Source organism: Copadichromis virginalis, linkage group LG5 (assembly GCF_057382275.1).
Source record: "Copadichromis virginalis isolate Kocher_CV1m ecotype Utaka linkage group LG5, C_Virginalis_male_GT1.1, whole genome shotgun sequence".
Taxonomy (NCBI): domain Eukaryota; kingdom Metazoa; phylum Chordata; class Actinopteri; order Cichliformes; family Cichlidae; genus Copadichromis; species Copadichromis virginalis.
Window position 1 is genome coordinate 20632177 of NC_140622.1, and position 27657 is coordinate 20659833.

At 40.9% G+C, this 27657-nt stretch overlaps 4 protein-coding genes across 4 annotated transcripts; 3 read left to right on the forward strand and 1 right to left on the reverse strand.

The window, feature by feature from the left end:
- The first annotated feature begins 583 nt into the window (after nt 1–583).
- On the forward strand, nt 584–4206 carry rft1 (RFT1 homolog). Its single transcript, XM_085456610.1, has 10 exons — nt 584–864; nt 956–1041; nt 1126–1248; nt 1325–1616; nt 1707–1841; nt 2673–2933; nt 3026–3170; nt 3262–3367; nt 3460–3709; nt 3830–4206. Exons 1-10 carry the CDS (start codon nt 802–804, stop codon nt 3992–3994), a joined length of 1626 nt encoding a protein of 541 aa, XP_085312736.1. The 5' UTR covers nt 584–801; the 3' UTR covers nt 3995–4206.
- Nucleotides 4207–4776: 570 nt separating this feature from the next.
- mustn1a (musculoskeletal, embryonic nuclear protein 1a) lies at nt 4777–6240 on the forward strand. The gene is made up of 3 exons (XM_085456612.1): nt 4777–5208; nt 5309–5435; nt 5753–6240. The coding sequence occupies exons 1-3, from the start codon at nt 5200–5202 to the stop codon at nt 5848–5850; spliced, it is 234 nt and encodes a 77-aa protein (XP_085312738.1). The 5' UTR covers nt 4777–5199; the 3' UTR covers nt 5851–6240.
- A 253-nt stretch (nt 6241–6493) lies between these two features.
- Nucleotides 6494–14302, reverse strand: ruvbl1 (RuvB-like AAA ATPase 1). The gene is made up of 11 exons (XM_085456611.1): nt 13993–14302; nt 10144–10230; nt 9906–10038; nt 8941–9092; nt 8688–8777; nt 7891–8040; nt 7710–7773; nt 7428–7626; nt 7228–7330; nt 7047–7138; nt 6494–6683 (listed from the first exon to the last, which is right to left on the reverse strand). The coding sequence occupies exons 1-11, from the start codon at nt 14131–14133 to the stop codon at nt 6524–6526; spliced, it is 1371 nt and encodes a 456-aa protein (XP_085312737.1). The 5' UTR covers nt 14134–14302; the 3' UTR covers nt 6494–6523.
- A 275-nt stretch (nt 14303–14577) lies between these two features.
- eefsec (eukaryotic elongation factor, selenocysteine-tRNA-specific) lies at nt 14578–26849 on the forward strand. Its single transcript, XM_085456609.1, has 7 exons — nt 14578–15186; nt 17361–17568; nt 17885–17981; nt 19215–19379; nt 20591–21235; nt 22666–22822; nt 26053–26849. The coding sequence occupies exons 1-7, from the start codon at nt 14883–14885 to the stop codon at nt 26232–26234; spliced, it is 1758 nt and encodes a 585-aa protein (XP_085312735.1). The 5' UTR covers nt 14578–14882; the 3' UTR covers nt 26235–26849.
- The last annotated feature ends 808 nt before the right edge of the window (nt 26850–27657 follow it).

Consider the following 27657-nt stretch of genomic DNA (forward strand, 5'->3'; position numbering starts at 1 on the left):
ATTGACTTTCAGGAGCTGGACTGGAGGCGATCTAAAGCAATATAATCTTTATATAAATCAAATTAAAATTTTGAAGGCTTTTCACTTAAAAGCGTTTTGGATCTGATCAACAACCCATTATCATTTGATTAAATTTGATTCATAAACAAACCAAAACAAGAATCAGTATCAGTCGACAAAATATTTTTTTTTCTATTTGTTAATAAATCTTTTTATTTGGACAGGAAATATTAAACACATTTTCCCGTAACTTATTATTATTATTATTATTTTTTATCAGAAATGCATATATGTGTTTATATAGAGAATATATTGAGACCCTATGGATGCTTGTTTCTGCCACTAAAACATCAACAACCAAGGTTTGAGTCAGAAAGTCGAATTTGGAGATATTAACCAGTAATGCATTTTCCAGAAACACGTGGTCCACGTGGACCTGTAGTACATAATAAATTCCCGAGCATTAATTTTTGATTTCATCTATAGATTTTTCCTAAGCATTATGACGCTATCTAGTGGCACTAGGGTGAAAGCAACGTTGCGTGACGTCACTACGTAATGCGCTTGCGTAAAATGTCTACGGAAGTATTGGTGTACGATCCACAGCTTTAACTGCCGGGCACAACTGACAGCTCATAGTTGCTCTACTGGAATAATGTCTGGTGCCGCCGGTTTGTAATGCGGTCGAGATAAGAGTTCCCACACTATGGCAGCATTATGATTCTTCTTCGTAGAAAGCAGCGGACACCTGGTATACTCCACACCTGACTACAGTTTTCACAGAGCCAAAGGAAGATCAAAATGAGCTCTCAGGACATACTGCAGAGTGTGTCCACTCTAGCGTCCTATAATGTGTTGCTACAGGTAAACAAACACGGTAGTTGATGTGTGTTGAGCATTTACAGCATTTTTTTTATTTATTTATTCATTTATTTGTCCGGTTTTATGTCCTCAGGTAATGTTCCGTGTGCTCACCTTTCTTCTGAATGCCTTTACGCTGCGGTTTGTGTCCAAAGAGCTGATTGGGGTGGTCAATGTCAGGTAAAGTTTGCAGGAAAACAACACAATGGTTTTCGGGCTCCAGCCGCTGTAACATGTGTCCTTACGTGTGTCTTTATTATGCAGGCTTACACTGCTGTATTCCACATTAGTGTTTCTGTCCAGAGAGGCTTTCCGGAGGGCCTGTCTGAGCGGGCAATCGGGCAAAAACCACAGCTGGAGACCAGTTATCAATCTCCTATGGATGACGTGAGTTGATTAGATGATAAAATAGGCATTCTGATTTTCAGTTTTTGATGCTCACATGTTATTTCTAATTTTTCAGGGTACCCCTTGGTGTGTTATGGGCAGTACTTCTGTCATATGTGTGGCTTTGGCTCCTAGAGGTCCCAGATGCTCACACTGTCCCTTACTACAGTCCTGCTGTGGTGCTGTTTGCCTTATCTGGGGTGCAGGAGCTCCTGGCAGAACCCTTGTGGGTCTTGGCTCAAGCTCACATGTTTATCCGATTGAAAGTGGTGGCTGAAAGCTTGGCAATGATCGCAAAGTGCAGCATAACTGTGGTGCTGGTGGTGTTTTCCCGTGAATGGGGCCTTTACATCTTTTCTGCTGCTCATGTAAGAAATCAGCTGAAGTATCAGCTGCTTTATTTCTGCAGATATTTGTTTGAACTTTTCACGACTTTGTGCTGTGTTCACTTTTTCTAGTTGGTGTACACAGGGATCCTGGTGCTATGCTATGCTGTTTACTTCATTCATTTCCTGGGTTCCAAAGAGGCAGCGAGGAATAGTTTCCCACTGCGCCGTGTTAGAGATTTGCTGCCCCGCAGACAGTATGGAGAGGTACTTGACCTTGCACGTCATTATGCATTACTCATCACTGATCCCATCAAAGTCACACTGAGTCATTGCATCTGAAATCACTGTGTGCCTTCTGCTCGACCATCTCCAAATTTGCATGCTAAATTTATGGTACAAAGTTTGGATGTATGTGATGATTGCTGTGAAATATTCGCACTGAAGATCAAATCATTCTCTCTCTCTCTCTCTCTCTCTCTCTCTCTCTTTTTCTTATTTATGAAATTCCTAGTCGCAAAAATTAAGAAAATGGCATTACCATTCAACTTTCATGCTGGTAGAGCAAATATGACAATTTGTACCACAAAAACAATAGCAGACAGTCTAACCTGAATAGAAGAAAACTCTATTTTGTGCAAAGTTTACATTTTTGAGACCCACTTTTAAGGCATGCACTCTGCCCTGAAGGAATCAAATCATTCAGATTAGGTTTAAAATAAATGCAACAATGTATCATTTTCATGTATATTATAATATCATAGACAGCAGCCTTCATTGCAGCAGTCAGCATGATGATTATCTGATCCCTGCTTGCCTGTGGAAGTTCTGGCGTTAAGGTTAGGTTTGGGTTACACTGCCTCAGATGCCTCAGGGAAACAACACCCTGAAAGTGGGTGGATAGGCCATTAAAAAATCTAGAAAAGCATTTAGCATATAAAGCTAAAAATTTATATCCAAGCTTTGTGCTATAATGTTTTAGGTAAATTAGAGACAGTCAAGCAGAAAATGTTGTAAAAATCTGATTATTTGTGATTATTAATTATATTTTGGTTACTATTCACGGCGGATATTCTTAACCTTTTTCTGTGTTTAAAGCCGTTAGTCGACAGGAATCTAGCGCGGCTCACTTGGAGCTTCTTCAAGCAATCCTTCCTGAAGCAGATCCTGACCGAGGGTGAGCGATACGTCATGACCTTTTTGAACGTCCTCAGCTTTGGAGATCAGGGTGTTTATGATATCGTCAATAATCTGGGCTCCATGGTGGCGCGCTTCATCTTCTTGCCAATTGAAGAAAGCTTCTACATATTCTTTGCCAAAGTGCTGGAGAGAGGGCGCAATGTCAAAAGTCAGAAACAGGTCTGAACTGTGGACGTTATCTCAAACAAATGTTTGTGAGTGGCTATGCTGGAATTGTTGATTTGACCTCTTTTTGCTGGTTTTTGTTATAGGAAGAAGTTGCCATTGTCGCAGAGGTCCTGGAGTGCCTGCTGAAACTGGTGCTGGTGATTGGTCTGATTATCACAGTGTTTGGTTATGCATACTCTCACCTGGCTCTGGATATTTATGGTGGCTCTCTCCTTAGTAGTGGGTCAGGTATGTGAGCTACAATCCGGTGACAGGAGACACCAGTATATGACATTTTGCTTTGCTGGGAATTTGTAAAATGTGTTTCTTTATTTTTTAGGGCCCAGTTTGCTGCAATGCTACAGCTGCTATGTCCTCCTGCTTGCTGTGAATGGTGTAACAGAGTGTTTTGTTTTTGCTGTCATGAGCCAAGAAGAGGTTGACAAGTGAGAATGCAGAAACACATATATATGTATATAGACACACAGTTATTTTATAGCGTGTAAACTGTCATTTAACACTGAGTTTATGTCCTCAGGTACAACTTCATCATGCTAGCCCTGTCTGTCTCCTTCCTCTTCCTTTCATACGTACTGACAAGTTGGGCTGGCAGTGTTGGCTTCATACTGGCAAACTGCCTCAATATGGGCCTCCGTATCTTACACAGCCTGCTTTACATACACCGGTACTTCCAGTTGAGTCGGTGGAAACCTCTGCGAGGCCTGTTGCCCTCCCCTCTCATACTGCTGGCGTTGGGCGTCAGTGGAGTTGTCACAGCAGTTTCTGAGGTTTGTTTTTTTCTCAAAACAGGAACTTTTGAGCTGCGCTTTTAGTAAACATACTTATTATTATTTTTATTCTGTAGAAGTCTGTGATCCTAACTGGAGCATCTGTTTTCTTGTCTCCAGGCTTTTTTCTGCTGCGACAGCGGCTTGCTTCTGAGGCTCGTCCATATCGGCGTGGGGGCAATATGTCTGCTTGGTGTGGTTGTAGCTGTTCTTCTCACAGAGACTAAGCTTGTTCAGTTTGTGAGCACTCAGCTGCTGCCTCGATTCAGAAAGAAGCGCACTTAAATTAGACGTAAAACTGTTACACCTGACTCAAAGAAGTCGTGCGTTTCCACTACAAACTGAGCCGGGGAACAACCTTTTCTTTCTAAGGACCTCACATGTGTCATGAGCGTGTGTGAATCTGTGAGTTTTATATAAAAAAATGAATGAATTTAGTTGTGGGTTTAAAAAAGTGGATGTATTTTAATAAAACTCTTTATTGTTTTACACCATGACCACTGTATTTATATCTGTGGTGTTTTTCCAGGAATTAAATGGAAAAAAGTTTGGTTTTAAATACTGCGTTTGTGTTGCTCACCTACCTCTGTAGCTGTTTTGGTGAAACAGTTGTGCACAAACTAAGGCAGGCGCTCTCAGTGTTGACTGATTGGAGTAGAGTTGTATTTAAGAAGCAGTACAACATGTTTACTAAAATGAAATGAAATGCTTGACTTCTGCTACCTTACCTTGACCAAATATTTTGTTTATATTGTGAGAAGTAGTTACATTCTTGAGCCTTGATTTGCACTAGTATTTTTTTTCCTTTTTTTAGAAAGAAAAGTTTGAGTTCAGTGCTTAAGTCAACTCAGCTACTTTGTAATTGTTTCCCTGTCTGATAAGACAGCCATTTAATTGCTTTTCTTGCCCCTAAACTAATTTCCACTGAATTTGGGGTCTCCGTGGGGTTGAATAATGATGTAATTATGGAAAATGAACCTATCCCATCAGCCCAGCAATTTTTTCACAAAGATGGATGGATGGGTGTGTGGGTGGGGTGACATTCTTTTACAGCAGGAAAAATTAAGTCTCCTCTTAAGAAAATCAAGTACTTATCTCTTGATTCACATCTTATAAACTTTGAGTTTAATTTGCATGGTTTGTTTATTGTCAGCGCTGTTAGAAAGCAGCTGCCCAACCACGCTTGCAAGATTCCTACACCGCCGATTTATTCGACAAAAAGTAATGCCACAAGTTGTAGAAGTGTTTCATTTTCTAAGGAAGAAGCAGACCCTGAGAAAAATAGGAGGGAGAGATCAAGAGGAGGAGTCAGTTCCCTCATTACGTCATTTTTTATGTGTTAGGAACAGAGTTATTGCCCACTGGAGACTGACTCACTGTTAGGTTGTGTATATATATGAGAGTGTGTGTTGGGTTCGGCCTGTTGGAGAAAGAGAGCCCGCTGAAAGAAAGAGAATTTATTCCAGGCCATCTTCAGCTACTCAACAATCATGTCTCAAGTAAGAGCAGTGTTTGAGCTTTCAAAGCAGGGCATAATTGTTGCAGACACGGGGACTGTCAGTAACCTCTGTGTTTTACTTTCCCTTTACTGCCTTTCAGCCTAATCAGGAAGATGAGCAAATGCAGCGTCCTGAAGTGAGAGAAGAAGACCTGACTGAAGCAAAGAACAAGCTGGGTGCTGCCGGGCCTCCCAAGAGCAAGACAATGGAAGTAATGGAGGAGTGCGGTAAGGACACTAAACCAGCAGATGAGAGCGAATGAAACTATTCTGCTTTCTGTATTTGGTTAAGCTAAGACCACACTGCAGCTGTGAGTAAATGCGAGGGGCGTTTCTCATGATGCTCAAGTTTCCATTCCATATACAGAGAAGAAGAAAAAAAAGAAAAGAAAGGGGTTGTAATGATGGGAGATTCCTGTCACAGTGTTCCCTCTGACACGGAGCGGGACACAATGTACTTACAGAGCAAATATTTGTCTTACATAATCCTCTTTACTGCTGCATTTACAGTGAGATATCCTACTGCTGTTTCCTGTTCTTCACAGAGAAAATGGGTAAAGTTGCGCCCTCTGTGTTCAGCAGAGCGAGGTCAGGAGCAGAGACTGCTTTCAACACTCGCTCAGGCCAGCCAATCAGGAAATAGGAGAAAACCTGACCGTGGCTGAATCACACCTGCTCCATGTTCATGTGTTTGGATCAGCTGTTTTCTTGTCTTACTTCAACCCAAGGAAAATCTTGTTTAAAGCCCATTTTTTCTGTATTTCGTTATGACAAAATTTTACACTAGATTTATATTGATAGTTCCTTGAATTTTAAGAAAGGTGCCTAACTGATGAACTCAGTTTCAGTGTTTAAAACATATTTGTTGATCTGTCTGATACGACTTTTTGTTACACCGGAAGTTTCAGAGTGGGAGTATAAAGTAGTGTATGCAGTACACTTCAGAAAAACCTTAATGATAATAATGAACAGAAAGACAGATTTATTCAGCAACGATTACGAAATTACTTTGCAATAAAATCTCTTGAAATGATGCAAATTGTCTCTTCTTGCCTGTCTGTTATTACAGTGAGATGCTAGTAAACTTTACTACTAAAATCCAAAAATAAGAGGCAAAACTAAGAAAATTTAATTTTTCCTTTTTTATTTCAAAACTTTCCATTGACAAATGGAACAAATAAAAATTCATCTGAACAAAACTACTACAGAAAGCAGAGGCAGGGACACCGGAGTGAGTTACAGTGAAGGGCAAAGATGATAAAATGCAATGAACGTTAGAGTGAAACTAAGATGGACAAATACAATGATCACAAGTTTTATTTCATAAACTTGTGATCCTGATCTTGGAGGATTTTTGCTGAAGACTTGGCGTCATAGAACAGCTCATTGATCTCTTCTACCTGCTCCCTCTCCACTGTTTCTTTTCCCTGAACGCGGCCCAACAGACTTGCCGGCGTCAGCAGCTGTACAGCGTATCTGAGACAAAACAGGAAATAGGAAAGACTCAGTACACCCACACACACATATTTATAGTAAACCTGTTTATAGCAGAAGATAGTTTAATGGGTGCAAATCCTACAAGAGCTTTACTACAGTATACAGTCTTTTATCTGTAACTTTATACATGTTGGTCTCAGTGACGTAGCTGACCTATTCTAATCCCTTTGAACAACGTTTTTTTTTCTTAAACATCTGGCAACAGTTATGGCTAAACAAATTTATTACGGTACGTCAAAAATAGAAAGAGTACACATGAACTTTTAGATTTTGTTGAGCAAACCGTAACTGAGTTGAGGCATTTCATTATAACACACCCACACCCAGAGTGTTTGGCCGTACCTGAGGGTGGTCTTGGTGCCAATCTCTGCCAGGTGTGTAAGAGCCTCCTCGCTGATGCTGATTCCTTCGGTCTGAGCCCGAATCTTGATGATCTGCAGACCACAGCCTCGTTAGTGACGCATGCACAGACAGTTTGATGTCGCACATCACATAATCCACAGAAATTGGTTTTCAGACTTACCTGCTTCATCTCCTGTGGTGTGTACAACATGGTGCGAATGATCATGACTCTGTCCAGCAAGTCCAGAGGAATGCCGTGTGGAGAACTGATGTCCTCTGTCCCCCTGGTCAACAAAAACTACTTAAATCCTGAAACTGTTTTGTTTTACCTTAAAAATAAACAAAAACAAAATGTGCTTCTCTCCATAAAGCACTTCTCACCTGATTAAACAGTTTCCCCTGTTAGAAGCGAATACGACAATGGGGGCGATGCTGCTTTCCAGTGCTCGATGGAGGTACGTGAAGCATTCAATGTCCAGCATGTGCACCTCATCCACGAACAGCACGCCGGGTACAAGCTCAGCTATACCTTGGTCTATGTAGCGGTTCACCACCTTGTTGATCTCAGCACGCAACTTATCTGCAGCGAGAAATTGGCAGTGGGTCAAGAACTGAAGACAACTTGAGAGATTTAGTCTGAGTTAGGTGTTACACCGTCTCTACCAGTGATTTCTGTCTTTTTGGGCTTCATCAATTGTCCCATCATGGAGAGAATGTCCTGGCCTCCCTGAGATGAAACAATGAACCGTTTATAAAGAGTGCCAATATAAAAACAATCAAATTTAAGATGTATACAGATGTGTTTATTCCAAACCGATGCTACTTTATTATTGCAGTTATGTACCTGGGGGCGAGCATTTGCAACATCCAGGTCATGCAGTGTGACATCTTGGACAATCTCCTTCTTTTTGTGGACATCACCTTTGGGCAGCGGAACATACTCCTCTGCCTCCAGGTCAAACTCTGTTGCAAAGGTGTCACAGCGGCCTTGTCTCTGCAAAGGCACAGTAATAGAAAAGATTAATGTCTCACATTGCTGCAGTCAACAATGAAGGGAAAGGTACCACACTGCAGGAGGGAGAGCAGATGTATGACTGAACTCAGTGCCAGCCCACTGCAGAAACAAGGGCATGTGGCTGAAGGATGAAAGAGGTTCAGAAGGAAAGTCATGAGGTGGCTGTCAACAGTAACAAATGTGTCGCCCAGCCCTCCTTCTTTACCCTCTGACTAGAGCCGACCTGTGCTTCTGGCCCACCTGCACTGATTAAAAGAACCGCTCCTGCAGCCTTTCAGCACAGGCCGCAAGCCCCACTGTTGGTAAAGAGGCACTGTGGGAGATGGAGAGATAAATGGAACATGAAGAGCCGCAGGAATGAGAGGCTCATTCCAGAGTACAACACAAATGCAGCAGGGTGGAGAGAGATGAAAGCATGCCACCATGAAGGGTTGAAGAGGACAAGCAAGATGGAAAAACCCTCAACTTTGACCCGACTAAGACGTTTTTTGGAAAAAACATTTTTCATCTGTAAACTATACACAATCTGGTAAATGAACAATCAGCCATGATCAGTTTCTCGCTTTTGCCAAAAACCAAAATGTGCTGCAAATGTAACATAACAGCATAAAAGTAAAATAGTTTACCTTCACGGCTCCGCTGTTAGCTTCAATGTAGATGACGTCTCCCACCTCCACACGCTCTTTCTGAAGACTCTCGTAAATACTGGGATCCAGCTAAGGAAACACAACAACTTTAAATGTTTTAAAGCAAAACGCTGGCCTAGCTTTGGCTGTCAGCATTATAGGGGTTTTTTTTGGCCTTTTTCAGCTTTATTGACAGACACAGTGAAGAAAGGACAGGAAAGCTGAGGGGAAAGATTAAAACTCTCAGTCTGACCTTGAGCTGCTTTGTGCCTTTGGCAGTCTTCAGACCGATGATGACGTGGCTGATGGTTTTGCCGTAGCCGCCCATGGGATTCTCGGTCTCGCATGGGGTCAGCTCTGTCACCTCCCCTTCATACACCTCCTTTGTTTCTTTGATGCGCAATCCTGAATATGGCGCAGCATTACAGTTACACATTTACACACATACAAACTTATGCACAACCTAATCTGGTCTTTATATTCCTACATGAGCTAAGCTGCAGCATCCATTGGGTCACCGAGCAACGTATTTTATTACAGAAAAGAAACATGTGTCCTGTGAAATGACTGGACATTGTTCAGTGTAACACGATCATGCTCTTGTTCCTGTTACATGCAGCACACAGGTGTCTAATCCTCGGTGCTGTGGGGCACAGAGCAGCTCTAAAGGCGGGGACTGTCCATCAGGGTGCTGTTATTGACAAGGTGATGACAACGTTCAAATGAAACCTGGTCTCTCTGAAGAATCTGCTCAAGGGGTGGAGTGAATGTGCTAATGACCACGTCTCCCTCCACCTTGGCTCCATTTGCTGCCCACTCAACAGGTAGCATCAGCAGTCTCAGATCCCCTTTCTGCTATTCCTTCTCACCACCTTTATAAATCTGCTTTACAGTGTTACCTTTCAGCTCATGACAACTGTGTGTGCAAGAGTTTCTTTCTCACTGCTAGTATGACCTGATCTTTTCCCACCAGTACAATAGAAGACACGCATAAAAATATTATTTTTAATTAAAAAGACAAAATGCTTTAGGTGTATATCAATATTAAATCTAATTAAATCATTAGGCCAGTTTCTTATTTTCTTACCAATTAAGCCTTTGGTAATAGTAAGCTCATTTTCACTTCTACAAACTAAATGCCCAACAGGTCACAACCCATCGAGTAAACCTGGAGAACAGAAAACTAAAATCTGGGTTAAAAATCTATCCAACACTCACCAATCGCCCTCCTGAAATTCTCCATCAATACTTCTGTCTTCTTGATTTCAGATGAGTAGACCTCACTGCCGACCATGGGGCAGAATGGTACCTTGTTTCCCAGCTCCTGTGCCATAGCCAGGGCGAGGGCAGTCTGAAGGTGCGCAGGCAGGAAGAAATAAAGAGGCATGGTTAACAAACGCTGCAGAGATATCTGCTACATTAAATTAAACCTTACTGCTGAACACAGCACACTTACCTTTCCTGTTCCAGGTGGCCCTGCCAGTAAAATGGCCCTCCCTGCCATCTTTTTTGAGCGGATCAGCTCAACGATGATACCACAAGCCTGGAGAATAAGACAAATTAGACTATTATGCACACGCGCAAGGTTTAAATGCAATACAACTAACTAGCAAAACCCCCACTCCTGAACCCAGGCGTTATACAACCCTGTTGGAGAACTGTAAAGCACACGAGGCAACGCATCTGTTGTGGCTAAAGTCACACTCTGATACAAACGTCAGTTCCTTTAATGTGGCTGACAAAAACAATTCAATTCAAAGCCCACCGAGTGGAACAAGAATTTAGCAATTCACATCCGATTTAGTAGAGTGTTTAAAAGTTTAACAGCATACAACTGTCAAAAAGTACAATAATGTCATAAAATAAGATATACATGAATCTAAAATAAGGCATTAGCTCTTTTACTCTGTGTTCTTGGGGACAGGGGGGCTTTCTCTCATTAGTAGAAGGCAAAAAGAGTTCCGATGGTGTTATATCTCATGGATGAGGTAGATCTGCTGTGTGTTCATGTGTGTTTTTGTGCATCTGCGTGTTTAAGTGTGCTAGTGTATCAGTGAGTGAGTCTGTCTGTAATCCCTTTAAGGGTGTGTGGCATTGCTGCAATGAAGAAAAGCGAGCAGATCGACATTCTGAATGTCACCCTGAGCGCTGATGTAAACAAGATGTTATGATCATATAGATGCTATTAATAATGAAGTGTCCACCCTAACAGCACCAAGTGAGTGGTTTAGAGTTTTACTGGCACGTGGACATTTTTTTTAGGCCTGAAGAAAAAACTTTTATATGGTTTTTATTAGAAAACACGATTTTATTAATAAACCATTTTATGTTATTAAAAATCAGAAAAATACTGTTACGAAAGCCTTGAAATAAATGGCCTAATATACACCATGCTCACCTTTAGATTCACCCCTGCTTGCTGCAGGTTTGTGATTGTGATTGAAAGTGCTGCTGTTGTGTTATGAGCTTTTTGTTTAAAAACTGGGGGCTGTGTGGATTTAATGGCTTAGTTTTTTTCTATTGCATCTCTATTTTTAGTCGCAAATATGAGTGAGATGCTGGGTGATGACTGAGAACAACAGAGCTGTGGGTTAAACAAAGCATAGAAGCAAAAACAATTTGCCCCAAGGATTTTTTGCTCTTTATAACCGAGTTATGCAAGTTATTCTGAATTGTAGCAGCACTACAAGCTGTGTCAATCTAGTTATAATCTGTGCAATCCTCTGTAGCCACTCACATTAACTGTCAGAGAAATAATAATGCATTGTATATTTGTATCAGAATAGCAAATAACAGCTTGCACAATTACTTAAGAAATGCTAATTGTTCTCGTTCCCGTCCTGTGATCCCGCTTTTATCATCTACAAAATATTGCTCGCCTCAGTAAAATTCCATCCAAATCGGAAATGGAAACAACTGGACTACTGCAATTCACTGTACATTGGCTTCAATAGGTCATTTGTTGGATCGCTTACAAATAGTCCAACCAGCAGCTGCGAGGCTACCTCCAAGTGTTCTGATGTGACACCCTATTTGACGTCTTCACCCTGGATCCCCATAAGTTCAGACTAAGATCTTTGCAATCATTTTCAGAGCCCTGCATGATCAAATGCCTGCGTTCATTAGTAAATGATTGCATCCATATACAGCATGCAGGTGATTGAGATCTTCTGGCCAAAACCTCATTGTTCTACTCTGAAGACCGAAAATGAAAGGAAATCATGCATTAGGGATCGAGAATGTACTACTATTACATTTAAAATCCGTGGACTCCAATGAAACTTTAAAGGAGCTTATTTGCATAGACTTGCTTTTTCCTAGTGGAAATTATTGTTGTGTTTTTATATCAGCATTGTTCTTTGTTGATTGTTTTGGTAAAGCATTTCATCTAGAAATGTGCTATATAAATATGTTTTACCTTCATTCGTTACAAAAACATCAGCACTGGGTGCAGCGCATGTAGCAGAGTACACATCGGAGGTGGGCAGGGTCAATGTAGGAATTTTAAGAATATTAAGAAAATAATTTCTAATATCTGATTTTTTTTTATCTGTCAGAAATATAAAACATAAACAGATTTCCCTAACATTTGTTACTATAGTAATTCATTAATGCTCTGGTTGTTGCTTCTGTGGCGTTCCAAATTACAGGGAAGTTGCAGAGTGCCCTCTGATGGACAAACTATGCAGTGTCAATACGTCGTTCTCTAGTCTCCTCTTTATATTTTCCCTATTTTCACTGTTAAGGCAGTATAAATGCCAATACTAACAGACCACTAAACAGCTATTAACTGTTGATAAACCTACCCTGCTGATAAATGAATCAGGCTCTAGTCTACGGGTGTCAAACATATGGCCTGGGGGCCAAAATAAACCAAGCAAAGACTCCAATCCAGCCCATTGGATGACTTTGGAAAATGTGCAAAGTGGAATAAATTATTATTTTTTTAACTGTATTTTCATAGGTTTTACAGCTTTTTCCTGCTGCTAATGACATCCCTATTCATATTACACCAAAGCAACAGATAAGCAATTAAATGACAGAAAATTTCCAGGTTTTTTTTTCTCCACTATTTTCTAAAAAGGCTCCTTTTTTCACAGCGATTCCCAATTAAATATTATTTTTGTGACTTAAAAAAAAATGCTGTTTCATAGTTGCAGGTCAGTCTGAACAGGGAACTACCAGAACCTTTTCAGCAATTTTAGACATTTATTTCTTTCAGTTTAAGACTAAAGAATCATGTTGACAGAGTTCTTTTACTATTTACTACAGTAAAATGTCTATATCATGTAGAAAAACTGAGACATGCTGTTTAAATTGCACGTCTTTATCTTATGTTAAGATATCTCAGAGATTAAATGTGCAGTTATACACTGACGGAAAAGAGTTTCACTGGTCCAGCCCACTTAAGATCAAAGATGGATGTATGTGGCCCACAACATGAAATGAGTTTGACATCCCTGCTCTAGTCTTTACCATAACTTTGCTATTTAGTTTGTGAAAAGCTTTGCTGGGTTAACAATGAACCTGCAATGTTTAATTTTCAATAAAACTCACACTAACTGGCAAATATATCAGTTTGTACATTCAAATAAATGTTACTTACCAATGTCAGTGGCAACTGATCATTGAATTGGTGTGTTACATGAGTTTTGTGGGTGTACATTTTTTAAATATAGTGTGACACCCTGAAAGACTTTACACCACTTTTTTTATTAGTAATGATGTTTTTTTTTTAATTACCAGCACAAAATGGGAATAAATAGCAAATAAAAAGATAAATACAAAAAATTGACAATGGCCAGCAAGAAAAATTTGTATGCCATTAAAATTTGTATCAGCTCCCATAATTCACTGCTGTTCGGGATCATTTAATTTTCCACTTAAGAAAAGGGATATATTAAACCACATTTGAATGTTAAAATGGCTTTAAATAAATGTAGTTCATCTGGTTGTCCTTATTGTACCTGTACCCAACAGCAGATCCGTTTTTTCTCAACTAGATCCATCAACAACTGATACCTCCCTGCTTTCCGTTAGAAAACAGTTATTATAAATTCACAATTCATACTTTTAATCCAGATTAAGTTAAACTATAGGGATGTATATACCGTCTTCTTATAAGTTAGCGTCTCTCTGTCACAAATCGGACCCGCAAACGACAGCGACCCCACTCAATGCTAATAGGATTAGCTTGTACTGTAGTGCCTGTAAAGCGCTCAATTGTCCTCGTAAATATTCCCTTCTTACATAATATTCCCCCAAAAGAAAAAAGAAAGCAAATGACGTGAAACACGAATATTACCTCTCTTGCAGCCTCCTGGCCCACGAGTCCACATGCTGTCTGTTTAGCATTACCGGCCTCGTCTAGCCCCAGTCCTTTGACGTGACTGTGTGAAGCGATCCTCTGCGTTTTTGTTGTGCTTTTTACCTCCTCGATCTTCATAGTTGCGTTATTTGTGAAAATGTATAGTGTAAAGTCTGCCAGATGCGTTAAATACACATATAATCTCTAATACGAAATACCGCCTCAATCGGCGCCTAAACTCAAAACACAGGAAAATCTGTTTCCATGTGGGTTACTAGGGAAAATAAGCGGAAGTGATACCTTTAAGTACCGCCCATCTAAAAACTGTGGTAAACTATTGGGCTACGCCAAATATCCCTGAGCATTCATTGGATTAGAGCCTGTCAATCACATTTACACTCCAGAGCCCGCCCTTTTGTCGTTTCCCATTTCCGTTTGTGTTTCTGTTGGTTTGTCGTAGTAGAAACTGTCAAAAACTTGCAAATATATGAATTAAAATACAATATAAATGCAGGAATAAAAAAGGTGGACGGGTTTTAATAATTTCAAAATTAAGATGTGATTAAAGTGCTATTATGAGTGATCACTTTCCTTTTATGATTTTTGTCTGCTAATAAAAAACAGTTCCCCCTTAACATGTTGTCCCTGGGATAGAATACACTGACACTAGGGAAGACTTTCAACAGTTTCCTCGAAAGTTATGTCAGATTTATTACTAAACCACACGCTGTAAGCCACAAAGTATTCGTATATTTTGTTGCGGCTTTGCTAAATAAGCGCAGTCTGTGGCCATAAACTAGCCCCGCTTTTTGTCTGTTTTTGGAGCCGAGTTAAGCGTCTCTCCCAGAGTAGAGAAAAATACGCGCTCCAGGTAAGAGTTCAACAACATGTCCGAATCTTCTGACACCCGCACGAAAACGTTAAATTTCAACGTCGGCGTGCTCGGACATGTCGACAGCGGGAAGACGTCGCTCGCCAGGGCGCTGAGCAGCACCGCGTCCACTGCCGCCTTCGACAAGAACCCGCAGTCCCGCGAGAGAGGCATCACTCTGGACCTCGGCTTCTCCTCCTTCACTGTGGATCTTCCCGATCACCTGCGGGACAGCGTGGGGAAGCAGCCATATGACAGCCTCCAGTTTACCCTGGTGGATTGTCCGGGGCACGCTTCTCTCATTCGAACTATCATTGGAGGTGAGCTCTGATGTAGGAGGGTCACGATTTCCCATTTTAAATACAGGATTATCAAAAGAAATGACAACAACGATTTTATCGCGATATTTACAGAAAATGTAAATATGCAGTCAGTTAAATCTACTTTGTGTGTGTATGTGACTGCATGCTGTCTTCTTGGGCAATAAAATAACTTGCAGGAATCTGGGTACAAAAAGTTTGGATGTGAAACCACAGACATAAAATACCTTCATAAACCTCAATTTCACATAATTTCCTTATTGATGCATGCTCAATCATCCAGGTAAGTAAATCCCCAAAAGTTGATTCTGTTCATCTGGGCGTAGCGTTTTCAGAAGGAGAAACGTTTCAACACTCATCCAAGTGAGGCATTTTTTAAAAAACACCACGTCTCAGTGGCTGCACCTTGGTCCACCCCAAGGATCTGTCCCCTGACACAAACAGAGAAATATAGTGTAAGTGTTAAGTGCCAGGAGGATTGGCAGGATTTATACATCGGGGAAACCAAACAACCTCTGGCTAAGCGGATGGCACAACACAGAAGAGCCACTTCGTCAGGCCAGGACTCAGCAGTCTATTCACACCTACAGGCCAGTGGACACTCTTTCAGTGATGAGGATTTACACATCCTGGACAGGGAGGAATGCTGGTTTGAGCGTTTAGTCAAGGAGCCCCTTTACGTGAAAAGGGAAAGACCATCTCTGAATTGAGGAGGGGGCCTAAGGGTACATCTCTGCCATCTTACAATGCTGTAATTGTAGCCATTCCCCAACTCCCTGTAAATGGTACTCATGGTCATTGATCAATGGGCTTTGATCAGTGGTTGTTGTCATGAGAATTTGCATATTAATTGATCAAGGAACTGACCTCCCAGCCCATTGTTCCCTCAATGGTGCTAGTTTCAATCATTATACAAATGTACTATTTATAAGATTGGGGAAACCTGCAGTCAGCTGAGACTGAAGAATTCACTTGGATGAGTGATGAAATGTTTCTCCCACTGAAAACGCTATGTCCAGATGAACAGAAAAGGCATTTATGCAGGAAAAACATTCAGAATTCACAAATTCTTTTACACATATTTGACTGACTATGACTGACTCACTGGGAAATAGCCTTTGAAACAGAGTGGACTACAGGCAGTCACAACATCACCCAAGTTTATATATAACCATCAAATGAAAATTGGAAAAAGTAAGTGCTGGAACATCATAAGATTTAGTGCTGATCAGTCACGAATGAACAAGTTTGTACAAAACAAGTTTTAACAGTATGTCCATAAAAACATTAAAACATGTCTGGGATGCCTTCAGTAGCACAAACACTGACAGTGTTTGGTGTAAGGGTGTACATTATCAGACTAGTATGTTTGTATCAATCACAACAGATCATTCTTTCAGATCTTTGTGAGGGCTGCAGTCAACAGGCCTTAATAGGATAGTAACTACATCCTCGCTACATTTGAGCTTCAATTTGTTGTCCAGCAGAGGGCGCCCTCTCTTTTTCAGCACGCCTCAGTGGGTCTGTGTGTGTTTAGTTTTGTTTTTTTCAAAGCTTGTTTGAAAGTATGTTGAGTTTAAAGGTTGGAAGTATTTGGAGAAACAACTTTAGGATTTGCAGATGTTCAGAGCAAGAAGTCCTGTTTTCTTATTTACTGAACAATAAAAGGTTGTTTTAGAAGCCCATTAAACACTAAATGCATTTGCGTTGTGTGACCAGCACTGTAAAAGAAAAAAAAATGCAAGAGCCATTTAGGTGGCACATGCTGTAGATTATGGAGGAGCAAAATTGTGTGTGGATTGGGGTCTATATTAAACTTCCCCTGTAGTCCCAAGTGGGGCGAGCACAGGAAAGAGAGATTGCCAAAATCAGGAAAAGAAAGAGGGAAAGGAAAGACAACCAAGTGAGCTGCGGCTCCAGTTTCAACCCTCTAGCCTTTTATTCTCTCTTTGCCTCTGTGCACCCCCTCCCTTTATTTCTCCTCTTTTTCTCCTGTTATTTTTGGGTTTCCGTGTCCATTCCTGTTTGCATTGCTGTTGTCGGCTACATAGCCTCTAAGCATTTGCATCTTTTTATAGAGCAGGAAAGCTGAAATGCCTTTAACACAAAGCACTGCATTGTTCCCCTTCAGCTCACTACTTTTCTTTGACCTCTGTGACATCTGCCTCCTCTAGGTGCCCAAATCATCGACCTGATGATGCTGGTGGTGGATGTGGTGAAAGGGGTGCAGACTCAGACTGCAGAGTGTCTGCTGATAGGGGAGCTCACCTGCCCTCGCATGGTTGTTGTCCTGAATAAGATTGACCTACTGCCACCCAACAAGAGACAAAGTGCCATTGAGAAAATGACCAAGAGACTCCACAAAACACTGGAAAGCACCAGGTCTGCAATTATATCTAAAATGATAATTGGGTTACACAGCTGCATAATGTAGAGCCACACATTAGTGGGGTTACGGGGATCCCAAGCACTTGCAGTAATCACAGGTCTAACCCTCATGTCAGCTCCCTCATTTATTACACTTCATATCTCTCCCTCTGTGTCCAGAGTTAGTCTGCTCAGCCTGCTTATATTTCAGTGATGCTTTAAAGAAAACAACACCCCCCCCCCCCCCCCCCAAAAAAAAAAAAAGAAAAAAAGAAAAACGAAAACATTGAAGCATGACATGATTCCACCTTGTTGTTTTTCTGTCGGACAGATTTAAGGATTGTCCTGTGATTGCCGTAGCAGCAAAGCCAGGGGGTCCCGAGGCTCCTGACACAGAGGAGCCACAGGGAGTGCCACAGTTAATAGAGGTAAAAGAGACTGGTTCCACTCTGTTGTTACTAGTTAGTCAATAATAAATGAGTGATCAGTAATTTACTATGATTACTTAATTGATGTGCTTAAAAATGAGTTGGTCACAGCAAGTATTTCTTTAATCACACATTCTCAAAGTACCAAATTCAGTGAGTTAACATGCGTGAAACATTTTTAGATATTATTTAGAATGTGTCTGCTGAGTTTGGATTTATGTTGATAGGTTTTTGTTTTGTGCTGATTCATTCATTCAGTCAAGTGAGTGGAAGAGTAATACAATACAATATAACTTTATTTATAGAGAACATTTAAAAACCAACACTTCACATAAAAGACAGAAAATAAGACAAATATTCTAAAAATTTAATATTATTAAATATGTAACATATAAAACATATTAAAAGCACAAAGCCAGAAAAGATATGCATAAAATGTAAGAGTAAATTTTACCTTTTATACATGGGAAGTAAAGCTTCCTGTGTCTCATTGAGCACAGTATATCATGAACTGTAGGGTTGAGTATCACATACTTGTGGGCCACATTAAGTGTCACCACTGGCTCACGGGATGTACATGAAAATTAAATAATCCACAAGGAGCCATAGCTAAATAAATTCTAACTAATGTAAATAAATGCTGTCAACACTTGTCTGTAGTTCTGCCATGAGATAAAAATGTGATGATAATGTTTTAGGCTATGCTTTTTTTTATGCGTATCTAAATTATAAATAGTTTTGAAGCCATTATTGTTAGTATTTTTTTATTTTCCTCATTGTTTTGAAGAGACAAACGTATGCAATAAGAGCAACATTTGACAGCTGGAAAAGAAGCTCAGTGCTCTCTTGTGGTCAAACTGTAATGGAAACATTACTTCAGGCACATCTGGAAGGTGGAGTTTCTTTACTGCTCGCTGATTTCGATAAACAATTGGTTGATTTTACTGGTCAAACTAAGTCAAGTGTTCAATAAAGCTAAATAAAACGTAACCTAAGGATGGTACTCTGGAGAGTTAATGTACATTTTCCTGGAGTGTGAAAAACTGCTGAGTCGGATCAACTCTGTCAACATAAGAGGCCGAGCTTCAAAAACAGGATTAATGAAGACAAGATATGGATCTCATTAATGCTTGTATGTGTCCGAAACCATAGACGTGACCTTCAGATATTTTTTCAAATCGATTAGAGTGTCTTTTTTGTATTTCATTTTGAATATGTGCTTTCTCCTTCTAGCTTTTGAAGAAACAGACATACCTACCAAAGAGAGACCCTGGAGGTGACCTCCTAATGGCTGTGGACCATTGTTTCTCTATCCGTGGTCAAGGAACAGTCATGACTGGGACCATCCTGCAGGGGTCACTGGCCATTAATGACACTGTAGAAATCCCAGTGCTAAAGGTGTGTTCCAAAAAAATGGGCACGAATTTGGAATTTCTGATATGTACAAGCACGAAACATTCCCGAGCAGTGGAAAAACATTCGAAGGAACCGCAGTTTCGGAAGTTCAGAAGTTGAGTTGGCTGTGGGCAGAAAAAGGGACGGCTTGCCGGCTGGGATCAGAGGATGTGTCAGTTTAGTACGAGGGAAGGATGGGGGGACTGGGGGTGGACTGGGAGCACAGGAGTTGGGTAATTTAGACCAGATGCAAACTATGAGCATGTCTCAGTGGTCTTGTGTGCAGTCATCATGGTCACCTCTTGGAGGCAGCATATAGCTAGATTGATAGCCACTTGTTAAGGAGCCTCAATCCAGCTTACGGGTGATTTTGTCTGTGTAATAGGCAACAAACACAACCATGAAATTCTCAGTGTCAAGCTAGGGATCGAGAGTGTGGTGTGACATATACGTATACATAGATGCTCATCTGGACACCTTTAAATCATCCATGTGTTCACCTGTTTTTGGAGATGCGTATTTGGTGTAACAAAACAAAGCTTGGCATCTATTTTTCAATCAGTGTCTTATTTATCTTCATATATATTCAAATATGATTTTTACTCTTCAGGTCCTTTTCTCAGAAATTAGTCATGTATAATATTTTACACTTTAATGGGACTTTTTAAATATCCAAGAAGTTTAATTATTTGTCTTTGCATTTATCAAAGCTAATATGCTGACAAATAGTTCTTATCTTTTAGAGATGAACAGTGCACTTTAAACTGTAACTTATACAAGCTTTTTGTTTACATGTGTGCATGTTTTATTGATAAAATTCCGTTAAAGGGCGTTTTTGTGTGTTTTAAATATCAGAGTACAGGAGAAAATGATAACTATTATAACTGATGTTTCATTTCTTTTTAATCTCTACATGTATTCTGGGTTTGTTTTTCAAATTTTACCTCTAAAATGAAAACATTGATAAAAATAAAAATGATAAAGGGAATATAAAACATTATTCTCTTTCAAAAGGAACCTATAGGAAGTTAAATTCTAAGCTGTAAACTTTACTGTAGAGCCCTAGTATGCTTTCTCCTTCTCAGTTTTGCAGTTGTAGCTTTGTATCTGTTACATCTCAGTCTCTTATTACGTTTACATGAGGAAACTTTATTGTTTGTATTTAAATGTGTTTTGAGCTGTGTTATTTATTTCTCTATGCTCTCTGACATCAGGTGACCAAGAAGATAAAGTCGGTGCAGATGTTTCGGAAGCCCGTGTCTGGGGCCATGCAGGGGGATCGGGTGGGTGTGTGCGTAACACAGTTTGACCCTAAACTGTTGGAGCGTGGTGTGGTGTGCACCCCTGAATCCCTGCGCACGCTCTTTGCAGCTGTCATCTCTGTAAGGAAGATAGGCTACTTCAAGGGCTCTCTGTCCACCCGTGCCAAGTTCCACATCACAGTGGGTCACGAGACAGTCATGGCAAAGGTGACCTTCTTTGGCCTGCCACCTGTGGGTGCCTCAGAGCCCCCTCCAGACTCTAAGCCGCCTCCATCAGAGCCCTGCTCACTGGAAACTCCGTTCACCTTCGACAGGGAGTACTTCTACCAGGATGAATATGTAACTGGTCAGGGAGAGGGGAGTTTGGGGCCTGACCCAGAGCAGTGGGCTCTATTGGAGTTTGAGCGGCCAGTCACGTGCCCTTTGCTCTGTCTAGTAATTGGCTCAAAGCTAGATACAGACATCCACGCCAATGCATGCCGGCTGGCTTTCCAGGGCCGTCTGCTGCAGGGGTTTGAAGATAAAAACTACGCTGAGACCGATCTACCTCGTCTGCGCATTTACAAAACCAAGCACAAGGAGGGACAGGTGGAGAGGGTGAGTGCACGCTCAGCAGTTTGTCTCTCATTTAAAATGATCAGTGTGGTGACCTTTCAGCCTTCTTTGGAGTCCGCTCCTTGCATCTCTGCCCGCTCTGTCACCTTGCGCTCCTTTTGCGTGCTCTGAATCTTTGGATGTTTCTCATTGCTGGTGGCACTGGAGCGTGTCGCAGACAGAGCCCCTATTGTATATTCATAAACAGACACGTACACACAAACAAGCATGCATATGCAGCTCTGGTGAGCAATATTTGAGGCATGGGATGGGTATGCATGCCTTAGCATGTGCTGTGACAGAGGTGTGCGTGGGTGGCCGCCTGACGCCACTAGTCCTGTCTAGCTGTCAGAGGCTGGCGCTGTTTGGACACACCTGAGTGGCACACGAATATCCACATCCACTGTGAACTAGCCTAACTCTCCCTTCTGTCTGCCTGGGCGTCTTTCGCTCTCATTCTCTTCCTCTCTGTCACATACTCTCGCCACCTTTATTTTCATATTTGTGTGATTGCTTTTTCATTGTGTCCTGAATCCCGAGCCGCTCTCTCTGTGGTTTTCATCAAACATCTAACTGACTTAACTTGGATTTGTCATTTTTTCAGAAACTTAACAAGTTATATTTAAATTTTTGTTCACACTAAGTGTGATGTTGATAATAGCTGTTGTCATTCTGTGTGTTACATTCTGTGTGTGCAGCTTCTCTGCATGTTTCCCTCATAGAAAGGCAGATTCAGGTCAGGGTTCAAGTGTGTGAATTAGTTTCCTGCTTTAGCACCTCAGGCTGTTGACAGCTCCACTCGCTAACTCAGGAGCAGAACAGCATGTGCACGAGGTCAGATGGTGGTCGTGTGACGTTAACGTTGTCACTCGTGTGTCTCCCAGAATGCAGCAGTTATGCTTCAAACTTAAAGAATGTCCTTTTGGTAAAAGAACACATTAGTGGCATTGTTGAGATATGACGAACTCGAACAGCCACAATTCAGACGGTCTGTCAAACGACGTATACAGCAACTGTATTTTTTTTTATCAGCTCATCAGTCACGCTTGCGATACATCAGGGTCAAATGTTCAAGAATGAATGAGGGTTAAGCAGAAGAGAAAGGAAGAGCTGGTGATGAGGGCGAGTTGGAGACAGAGCGGTGCCCTCACGTTATCAGATTAGCAGCGGGTTATATTGACTTAGTGATCCATGATAATCGAGAAATAAAAGCAAATATGCCATTAAGTGCACAACCATGGAAAAGAGAGTGCGAGACAGCCAGGCCGCGGGACTCGAAGAATGCAGCTGGACGGTGCAATTGATGAGGATGTGGGACAGATCAGCTCTTTGTGACGGAGGATTAAGTCACCACAAGATGAGCAATAAATGAATTATTAGATCATACGCTGCCTTGCACACTGTTTGCATCATTGTTGCTCTCTTGTGCCCAGGTAACCGATGATTACACTGTGATTGGCCGCAGCCTGTTCAAGAAGGAGACCAATCTCCAGCTCTTTGTGGGGTTAAAGGTCACCTTGTCCACAGGAGAAACTGGTGTCATTGAGGGTGGGTTTGGCCAGAGCGGGAAGTTCAAGATTCGTGTACAAGGTAAGGATTTAGTGAAACAACTACCCTGATGTTTTCTGCTGCACATAACAGTCTCTCCCTCTTCATCAGTGCTCACATCAGGAGCAAATTCTCTGTCTTTCCTTGAATTTTTGGGGCTCACCGGACAGTTTTCAGGATGTGGTAAAAGTGGTAGGCCTGACATCCCGAGCCACATTCCCAGGATTCCTCTGGGGATTGCACGTGTTCCGGGGGAAGCCTGATCAGTGTTTATTTTACCTTCTGTTGCTCAAAACCCACGACTCCACACCAGGAGGGAAGAGAAAACAAAAATATCTAGAAAGAGAGCCTCACCTACATCCTTTTTGCTGCCTTACTCCTGCATAATCAAAAGTCTTACATATACTGTCACGCACATCTTCAGGCAGGAACATAACATGAGACATTCAGGGGTATAAGACAGAGAATGATGGGTTATGATCTGTTTGAGCAGTTGTACTCCTAACCCTCAAGTGAATCCATCATATTTTGTATAAGAATACTTTTTTAATGGCTTTACATACAGATTCTTACCAACATCATTAAGTGAGGTGGTCTCCTTGGCAAAGCCAAAGTCTGTGAGCTTGAGGGGGGCACCGGGTCTCTTTCAGGAATACAGTAAGTTCTCTGGCTGCTGGGAGTATTCAGGAATCTAACAAAAAGATATGATTACAACATTAGTAACTAAATCACCCTCAGTTGAAAGAAAAATAAAGTAAATTTCTTATGAATACGTATGATAAGCCAATGACAAATCGCTTGAGATCTCTGTGGGCGATGTTGATTGCGTGTAGAAATTGGATAGCCTCACCTGTGCTCTTCATGATGTTAGTAGCCTCTGAAGTGGTGAGACTGTCTGGTCTTAAAACAGATAATAAATGATTGGACTGAAAAGCTTGTCACCATCCATGCTAAAAATTCAATTTAAATTTGCCAGTTTGTTAATCAGTTCAAGTAAATCATTGCGATAAAAATTGCCACTAAAAACCTATTAGGAATCTACTAGGACCAGCCAGAGTCTCGAAAGGCACAGAAGGTAGGTTGCTATGGTTGCTTTCACGCTTTTAGTATAACTAAAAGAGAGATTAGCAGTTGATCATTTTAAACACAGGTCTAAACAGATCGTTAATGTGTTCAACAGCAAAGATGGAGGATGACAAACTCTCTTAATGCCCCCTTTATGGTTCAGAAACTTAACATCAGCATGCGGCATGTACAGACATACGTATGTAAAGTAATGAATCCTGGTTTTCAATATTTTTTATGCAATGAGGAGTTTCAGCATCCCAGTTCTACTAAATCTTTTCTCAGCTTTAGAAGGGATGTATTGTCCTCATATTCTCAAAAGCAACAATTTTCCTTGATCAAACAGATTTCCTCAACCAGCTCTGGTTGCTCTTGTTGTTCTGGTTGCTCAGTTGTCAAACTGCATGTACTTCTGGATATCTCTGATTCTCACATGGTACACCACAAAATATTAAAGAGCAATGTTTAGAAGCTGAAAAATACAGTAAAGACAAAGCTTATAATGTTAAAAAAAAACCACATATATTTCAAGGGCCATAAATAGAAACATGTTCCTTATCTAACTTCCTGTAGGAAAAAAACCCCTGAAAAAATGTAGATTCCAACAAATTCATGATAGGAAACATTTTATTTTTAAATGTAATAAGCTTATAACAGGAGGAAAAGACGAATATGTAGTTGTTTGGAGGTTAAAGCAGTTTGTATATGCTGGAAGTCTGAAGTAGTTTCTTTCTCACTCAGTGTAAAAAAAAACAAAACAAAGCAAAACAAAGTATTGAAATGCTTTTACTCTAATACACAAGTTAACTTGTAAATATTATGAGCTCTCCTGCGGCCAGCACAGGTCTGTTTCTAATGTGTGTGCCTGCTTTTACACAGACTGCACCCACAGATTATTTCCTGTTCAAATCAGCTGTTCATACCTGCATTATTCATAGGGCTGCAACTAATGATTATTTTTATCATTCAGCTGAGCATATAGTCTAAGATAATATTCCTATAATTGTGTGTTATGTTAGAAATAGGTAAGAGGCCTATCCACAGATTTCTTGTACAGAGTAGAAGTAGTAGTGACCGGAGTATTACTGATTGTTACTACTTTTCTAAATATACCGACACAAAACTGTCAGTATATTTGCCACTGCACATGTTCTCCAAGCATGTGTACTTTACCACTGAAAAGCCCAAAAGAACTGTGTAATACATTAGGTTGCTGTCGTTGTATTGATTCAGTCACTTCGTATCTCCACAGAAAACAAAGTGATCTTCACACCAAAGACAGTTTTTATCCGTATTTTATGCTTTTTGCTTATTAACTTTGAACCACATCTGACAAATATTTTTTAAGTAAAAATCGTCATGCTTTGAGAGACGCTTTAAGTTTGTGTAGTACCTGTAAAGTTTAATTTTGCTGTGTGTGGAAAATGCCAAGACATTGGCAGCATTTGTGGGCAGAAACCAAAATAGCAATCCTCATGTGTCACTTGAACCCAAGTGATAGGGTGTGGGAGGGCGTGTTTTGTGGTGGCGAACGGGGCATTTTCAGCTGATCAAAGATAACAAGAAGAAATTTCTGGCTGCGCTGCAACCATAACAACCCTCACGCTGGCATAACGATAACAAGAAGAATGCTGGCGCCGCTGTACGTGAGGTCAGACAGCCAGCGTGTAAAGCAGTGAACTGAGACCATTTTTTACCTTCCGTGTGCAAGGCAGCAAGCAAACACGCATTCAGTTTGTTCCCTCGAAAAGACATACAGACAGACGACAAGATATGATAGAGAAGGACTTGCATTGCACGCCTAACTGGCATCGAACAATAAACTGAGCATTCGCATGGGTTGGTATGGCTTAGAATAAGGCCAATATGAGAGGAAAGTGATGACTGAGAAGCTAACAGATAGATGCGACACAACGTGGAACTGTGTAGATTATAACTAGGAGCAACTGCGACCTGGTTTTTCTACATACTGTCGTCAGTTACATCAGGAGCACGAAGGCATCAGTTGTTTTTGAGGTCAGCACATTGTTAAAACATCAACTGCACACATAACTGAAAAGATCCATATCATGTATCACATATGCCATCACAACTACTGTTCATACTGTCGGACAGTATACAGTAACGATCTTAACGTTTTCTGTGTTTCCATCAATGCAGTTTTTAATACAGTTTGAGTTGACCTTGATGTTGATGTTTTTCTTTAGAGGGTCTTCGACCAGAAACCAAGCAGCTGTTTTCCTCCGCCTCTAAGAAGAAAGGGAAGAGTGGGAGCAAAGGTGCAACTGCAAATGAAGAGGAGCCCAGAACAGATTTTCAGCCTGTTAGCATTCACTTGCATTTCAAGCGATATGTCTTTGATCCCCATAAAAAGATGGTTCAGTCTTGACCTCTGCTGCGCACACTTATAGACAGACACCATTGGTGACAGAGAGTAAGATAGAGAAGTTGTTTGAGAAGTCTTGGCACAAAGAGAGGTGACTGCCAGGCTGTGTTAACTCTCATTGCCTTTCTTTTTTTCTGGAGATGGAGACAGTCTGCTGAAATGCAATGATTGTGGGACGCTAAACGCATGCAAAGCAGTGATTGTTTTATCTCAGTTTAACGAGCTGGATCTAATCCTGTTTGCTCCATCAGAAGGGTGAAAGCTGCTCAACAGATCTCAATACGTTTGATTTATCTTTGAAAGAAATCAAGGCTTTTGTTCTTCTTTATTGATAAAAACAGAATTGATTCAATCATTCTGACTAGAAACTAACTTTTGTCTTTGCTGTTTATGTGTGTGTGTTTAGTTTTTTTTATTTTAAATTTCATCTGAGAACTTGTTGGCATAAAGACTTTAGCACTGTAGAAATACTAAACTCACGTTCACTCAGGTCTTCTTTGCTCAGTGACTGGGTTTGGCTGCATCTTTAACTAATCGGTGATCATTGGCAGTTTGTATGATATTTGATTTCTGTTCAATATTGATGATCTCAGAGAATTAAAACAAAACTCCTGTTAAGACTGGTTTTTTTTTTCGGGAGGGGGGGGAGTATTTATGCATAAAGTAGTACACTGGGGGTTCAATACGAGCCCTACTGTACTGTTTATATACTGATAATGCTCCAGCAGAGTGCAAGTTACAGAAATGACATTAGTTTTGCTAAATTTATAGTCAATAAAATATATAATGCACACTATATGTCGTCAAATAATAATGCAAGCAATCAGAATTGCTGTTTGAGTTGAAAAGAAGGAAGTCTTGTGCATTCTGACTCTCCAGACACAAGAAGAAAAATGGTTTGCACATGATTTAGTCTCCCTTCTTTAAACCCTAAAAAAAGGGACATCAGTGTTGCTGCTAATCAGCAGTTATCGAGAAGTTGCTGTTCAGCCACGGTCACGTCTCTGTGCCTGAGTATGCGTGTATGTACGTGTCCATCCTGTCAGTGTTATTGGGCGGGGCTGTGAGAATGCAGGACGCTCGATATGTAGCGGATGATGTCAGCAAACTGTTCCTGTGAACAGCGACTCTATCTCAGCAGGAATCTGTGGAAATTGGAGAGGGGGGGTAAGGAGGGAGGAGGAGCAGCAGGAGCAAGAGGGGACACTGGAAGGATTGTTCCTCTGAGTGACAGTCCTTTTAGTCTTATCTCCTCTCGTTCCTCTTATAGAAAACCAGACAGAAAAAAAAAATCTGTCGCTTTTTACTCCTGGTCTCTCCAATTTCTCTTTCTTGCTCCACCTCCCCCTCTTTCATTCTGGTTTTTATAGAACCCCCCTCCCCTTTTTCTCTATTACTGGCTTCGTTATGAGGCTGTCATGGAAAT